At 34.3% G+C, this 5,219-nt stretch overlaps 1 protein-coding gene across 4 annotated transcripts; it reads left to right on the forward strand.

Moving 5' to 3' along the window:
- The first annotated feature begins 448 nt into the window (after positions 1-448).
- On the forward strand, positions 449-4,312 carry LOC107843825 (josephin-like protein). 4 transcript variants are annotated; one of them, XM_016688232.2, is made up of 4 exons: positions 655-688; positions 2,590-2,705; positions 3,373-3,807; positions 3,870-4,312. In XM_016688232.2, the coding sequence occupies exons 2-4, from the start codon at positions 2,622-2,624 to the stop codon at positions 3,981-3,983; spliced, it is 633 nt and encodes a 210-aa protein (XP_016543718.2). In that variant the 5' UTR covers positions 655-688; positions 2,590-2,621; the 3' UTR covers positions 3,984-4,312. The 4 variants fall into 4 exon arrangements, with proteins under 4 accessions (XP_016543709.2, XP_016543718.2, XP_016543724.2 ...); XM_016688238.2 differs by lacking the exon at positions 655-688 and adding an exon at positions 2,425-2,448; XM_016688223.2 differs by lacking the exon at positions 2,590-2,705 and having other exon boundaries at positions 449-688.
- The last annotated feature ends 907 nt before the right edge of the window (positions 4,313-5,219 follow it).

Raw genomic sequence — 5,219 nt, forward strand, 5'->3', positions numbered from 1 at the left:
CGAATTAAGTGTTAATGGTTTAAAACAAGGGAAAAAATATAATAAAAAATAAGGAAAGAGAAAGAAGAAAAGCGTGAAAGGGGAGAATTTTTGCACGGTAACTTCGGCAAAAGTAGGGGACCACATTAAAATATTGCTATTGATGCTACAAAATGTAATTTGATACAAGTGTTGATATTTTTTATAATTTAATACTCGATGTAGTTTTTTCATTATAAAATATTATTTTTTAAAAAGAGAGTTAGCCCGTGTTGCCCGCAACCCATAAAGTAATGGTGTGGACTTGATATTTTTTGGCCCATAAAAAATGGTGTGGACTTGATGTTTCCCAACCTGACCCGTCAAACTCAAAGCCCGTGTGGCTAATCCGAATGGGCTGGACTGACATAAAAGACAATAGAGAAAAATTGAATTTAAAGGGTAACAAAACTCCCGTAAAACTAAGATGTGTCCTAATAACTCTGATTATAGTTTGGAGCTAATAATGTTGTATCCCTAATTTAGGTATTAGTATTACAAGTAGCAGTGGGAGGAAAATAGTTGTCATGGTTCTCTTTTTTTTACAAAAAAAAAAAAAAAAGTTGAAGTTATGTTAAAATACAGCATATTTAACACAGAAAGAAACAGAGAAGACATCAATCAACAGAAGGGAAGATGTTTACCCAACTCCAGTGAACAACATTCAAAGGTACATAAATGATTTCTTTGTAGTTGCATCGCAATTCTTCTTTCATACAAACTACTTTTTTTTAAACCCTAAATTGAAATTTATATTTGTCCTTATATTAATAATAACCACTACTAAAAGTAAAATATATTTGATCCTTAGGATAAGTGAGAGATTTAGAGGCTTGTGTTTTAGGGTTTGTTGAGAAGATTGGAGTTGTCAAACGGTGAAGAAGAGGTAAATAGTTGTTCAAATTTAAAAGCAAAAGTGAACAGTGATATATTAGCAAAGGTTGCAGAAACAACAATGAAACCTACTTATGCACCAAAACCTTAATTATCATAATAGTAAATGGTGCACAAATTAAGACATTTTTTTATATCTATATATATAATGTAATTTTCCGCTTTTTAGCTACACAATATTTGGAATGATTATAGCTAGTTAAACTTTAAAATCTTCGGCGTGGCCTTAGTGATTTGGACCCTGCATTTCATGCTAATACCAATTCACATATGACTTTTTGCCCTTTGCTATCAAACTTGTCTATGATGCCATTACCAATAAGGTGGTTAGTGTCGGGATGGATAGGATCCCTCCACCTTTAGTTAGGTATCTTTGTCTCAGGTTCGAGTTCTATGGATATATCTAAAATCCTACTAGGATCCATATTTTGGTTTGATAACCGTGTTGTTTGGGCTAACTTGCGCGCACCTCGACTAATTGCACGGGATACCTGACACCTCCCACGAGCAACAGATACCAGGTAACTCTATCCAACAAAGCAAGAACACATGGGAAGAAATCACTTAGCGTTTGTCTTTGTTGGGAATTAAACCTAGACCTCATGATGCGCAACCCACCTCATTGAACCACAAGGCCACACCCTTGGGATCCACATATGAATAGAATGAATACAATCCTATTTGGTTAGGGTGAATAAACTGAAACTTGGATAGGAAGAATAACCAATCTCCATTTTTGTTCGAACACCCTAGTCTATCATATTAAAACTAAGGCAAGTACAATGTCAATCTTTGACTAATTGAATAAAACATGTAATTAAGCTTGGAAGAGAATTTAATAGTAGTTGTTTTGGGGTTATTTTTGTTCTCTTCTTTTAGCTTCAATTTTTTCACATCTAATGCTTCTACGTTTTAAACTAGCCACATTTACCTTTGATAGGCACAATCAATCACTCTTTTATACTCGATAATGTACGTTTTCTAATGGTGAATATTAATAGCCTTATTTTGTCCTTATTTTATTACCCTGATTTACTTGAGTTTCTCACAATCGACTTTTGCATCCTTAGTGTGTATTTATTGAATCAAGTTTTTTTTTTTCTTTTTGAAAACAAGATTGAACCTTTTAGTTGCTAACCAATTATACAACTTAACTAGCTTATGGGACTAGAGATAGTTGTTTGATGTTGTCTACCTTACTTTAGAAATTGCTTGAGTTAGATGATGTTTACATTTGTCTCATTGCTAGACGTGTTTTGCTATTCCATATTCAACTTAAGGATGTAGTGTTCAGAAATTTAACCCAACGATACTTTGTGGATGGTTTGGAACATTATGTCAACAAATAGTTTGTTTTGTGGTTGGAAGTAAAAGAACTGTAGAACCTGCAATGACGTGTGAGTTCATGGTTACCGTCAAGTAGGTTTGCAACGATGTCGAATCTTTTTTAAGGCTTTTGCCCTATTTTATGTGAATAGGTTATCAATCCATTGTAGTTGTTCATTCAAGAATCATGGATATATTTGATTATTAAAGGTAAAATTCATTTTACAAAAATTAAGAGATGGACTGCTCAACAATATTTCGATACTTTAACCGCACGAAGTGCGGGTAATTTCACTAGTTTGTTCAATAATTGTTGATTTTGACTTATTGTTGCTTCTTCCTGTCTTTTAGCCATCGATCTGTTCCAAGAAAGTAGCTAGAATATGGAGGAAGGAAAAACCAAAATATATCATGAGAGGCAAAGATTACAGTTCTGCCTCTTACATTCCCTCAATAATCTCTTCCAGGTACTCTTATAATCCCCTTTATTATGCCTCTATTCTCATTCTTTAGAATGAAAATGATGGTAACCCTATCAATAAAATAAACAATAGGCAACCAAACCCATCTCGCAGTAATCAAATTTTCTTTTCTTCTATGTTCCCGCTCGGGACTCTCTGATGTACCTGCATCCTACAAATTTTGATCTAACGTCATAATTTTACAATTTTTTTTTTTTAACCAATTACAGCAAGTGTCCAAAATAATGGATCAAAGGCGATGTGGTTACTTGTTGATATCATAGTATTTCTCATTAAAGACACACTGGTTTTACAAGTGTTTTCCTCATGATGAGACGTTTGAATGGATTTTCTTGCTTGGTCCAAATCTATCCGTTTTTCGTTTGTCTCAAATGAAATATTATGTGTTTTCATTTGTCCCCGTCTTAAAAGTGCAATTTAGTATTTAAGCTGTTGTCACTTAATACTCGATTTTATGCTTCATGATTATCTTATTCTGCACTGTCATATCCTAATCATAGACCAAAGTCTGCATAAACTAACTTTTCTAGTTTGTTTGATTTTAGATTTAGGTCAATTAGTTGAAATGTCATTACACTTTATTATTGAAAATTTTTGGACAAAACCCGTGGTGGTATGATGACATATTGGTTGTACTCGTGTTTCAATTCAGGGGAAAGATGTGTTTACAAAATCTGATTTAAATTCCATTGCTGAAAAACTTGATGTGGATGACCCTAACAAGGGAAGTTGGACTCCCATGTCAATTGTTTTTAAGCCTCATCATAATGAAATCACCGGGAACTATGATATAAACGTATTGATTGCAGCGCTGGAACAGAAAAGCAAAACTGTTGTTTGGCATGACAGGCGAAATGGGGCTTCTTCAATTGATCTTGATGGAACTGATGATTGGCTGATGGGAATTGTTCTTAATGTTCCTGTTAGAAAGTTTAGCGGCCTTTGGAGAAGCAGGCATTGGGTTACGTTAAAATATATTCAGGGGTTTTGGTATAATCTGGACAGTGATTTTGCTGCTCCTTATGCTTTTAAAGATACCCAAGAAGTTAGGGAGTTCTTGGATGGCATCATTACTGCTGGTGCTGAGGTTTTACTGGTCATGAATGATAAACAATGAGTTGTAAAATATTCTTTTAACTGTGGCTGCAGTGTGATGGCCTTTTTGACTTCAGCTGTTTGAAGCACTGTGGATGGAACATGTTGCACTTTGAAGATTGGCGGGTGTTAGCGTTGTGCTGGGTTTTTTTCCTGTTTCTGCTCTGAGACGTCAATACTAGTCTAACATATTCTAAATGTACCCTGGAGGTTTAGCATTTGCAGCAGATTACTGGATAGTTGCCGATGAGAGACTACATCCTCAGAATGTTTTCTTCTCTCTGACACACGAGCATTGTATGGATTGTTTGTGTCATGTCGATATATGTGTTGTCTCCTGATTGTGATAAACCTGCTTGAGACAAGATTGCATCGTAAATTTACTGGTTAATGCAGCATGTTAGACAGTTTCCTGTGAATTCTTTTGACTGTTTAGAAGTTATTTTGCTTGTAGTTTGATTTACCATACAAAAGTGAATGAAACTTCCTTCGACGTATGAAATGATCTTGCTATTATTTTTGGGTGTAATTCGTTATTTCAGCTTCTTTTTACTTTTTATCTTTGGAAATAGTCAACTACTTTCCGGTACTGAGAAAATTTGGTTCTCTTTTTACATTCTGAAATAAAAGAAAGGATTGGATGGCTTAGCTGATTGGACTGAGATTAGAGTCCTTGCGCTCACACGGTGGTTTATGTCAGTTCATCGCTTACTCCCATAATGAACTAAAAGAGAATTGGACTTAACGGAAACAGTTAAGCGATTCAAACTTGTCTTTTCATCTTGTCCTGGTTCGTCTTGGTTATACTTGTCATATATGATTATGTTTTCCCCATGTTCGCTGTTGTTGTTTTACATACCATACTTTCAATGTACCAACTTTATTTGGTGTTGTTATGATGTAGATTGAAGTGATCAATATTAGAGTTTTTCCTGATTTTTCTACCTTATTCGAATTCTGTCGTAATTGTATTTTATTTCAATAAGGTTTTTTTTGGTGGAAAAGTTTTCCTGCTTGAAAATGATCTCTTCCGTATTTGGTTAATTCTATTTTTTGGAGAAAAAATCTGGACTTCTATAAATAAAGACCCGTTTTCTCATATCAAAAAATACAATAACATCCACAATATAATCGTTTAGACAATAGAAACAGTATTGCTTAGGGAGATCATATTGTTCCAATAGATTTTATGCATTTTGATTTAGTTTTCAATACGTAGGTCAATTGACTAAATCGTATTGAAAATGTGCTTTCTTTATATAACTTTCTTTTGTCACCTGACACTATCATTTTCGATCCTAACGATCAGGTGCGTCATTAAGTTCATTACTATAGCTGAGTGAGCCTCCCTAGTATTGTAGTAAGAGCAATACCTTCTAAGGAGAAGTGTACCATAGCACCAAA

Source organism: Capsicum annuum, chromosome 1, assembly GCF_002878395.1.
Source record: "Capsicum annuum cultivar UCD-10X-F1 chromosome 1, UCD10Xv1.1, whole genome shotgun sequence".
NCBI classification, from domain to species: Eukaryota; Viridiplantae; Streptophyta; class Magnoliopsida; order Solanales; family Solanaceae; genus Capsicum; species Capsicum annuum.

Excerpts from the sequence above, each read along its gene's own strand:
- LOC107843825 (XM_016688223.2), top strand. The coding sequence starts at position 590 with ATGTTAAAATACAGCATATTTAACACAGAAAGAAACAGAGAAGACATC. Across the intron at positions 689-3,372 it reads CCAGTGAACAACATTCAAAG|GGGAAAGATGTGTTTACAAA; the intron begins GTACATAAATGA and ends GTTTCAATTCAG. Across the intron at positions 3,808-3,869 it reads TCATTACTGCTGGTGCTGAG|TGTGATGGCCTTTTTGACTT; the intron begins GTTTTACTGGTC and ends CTGTGGCTGCAG.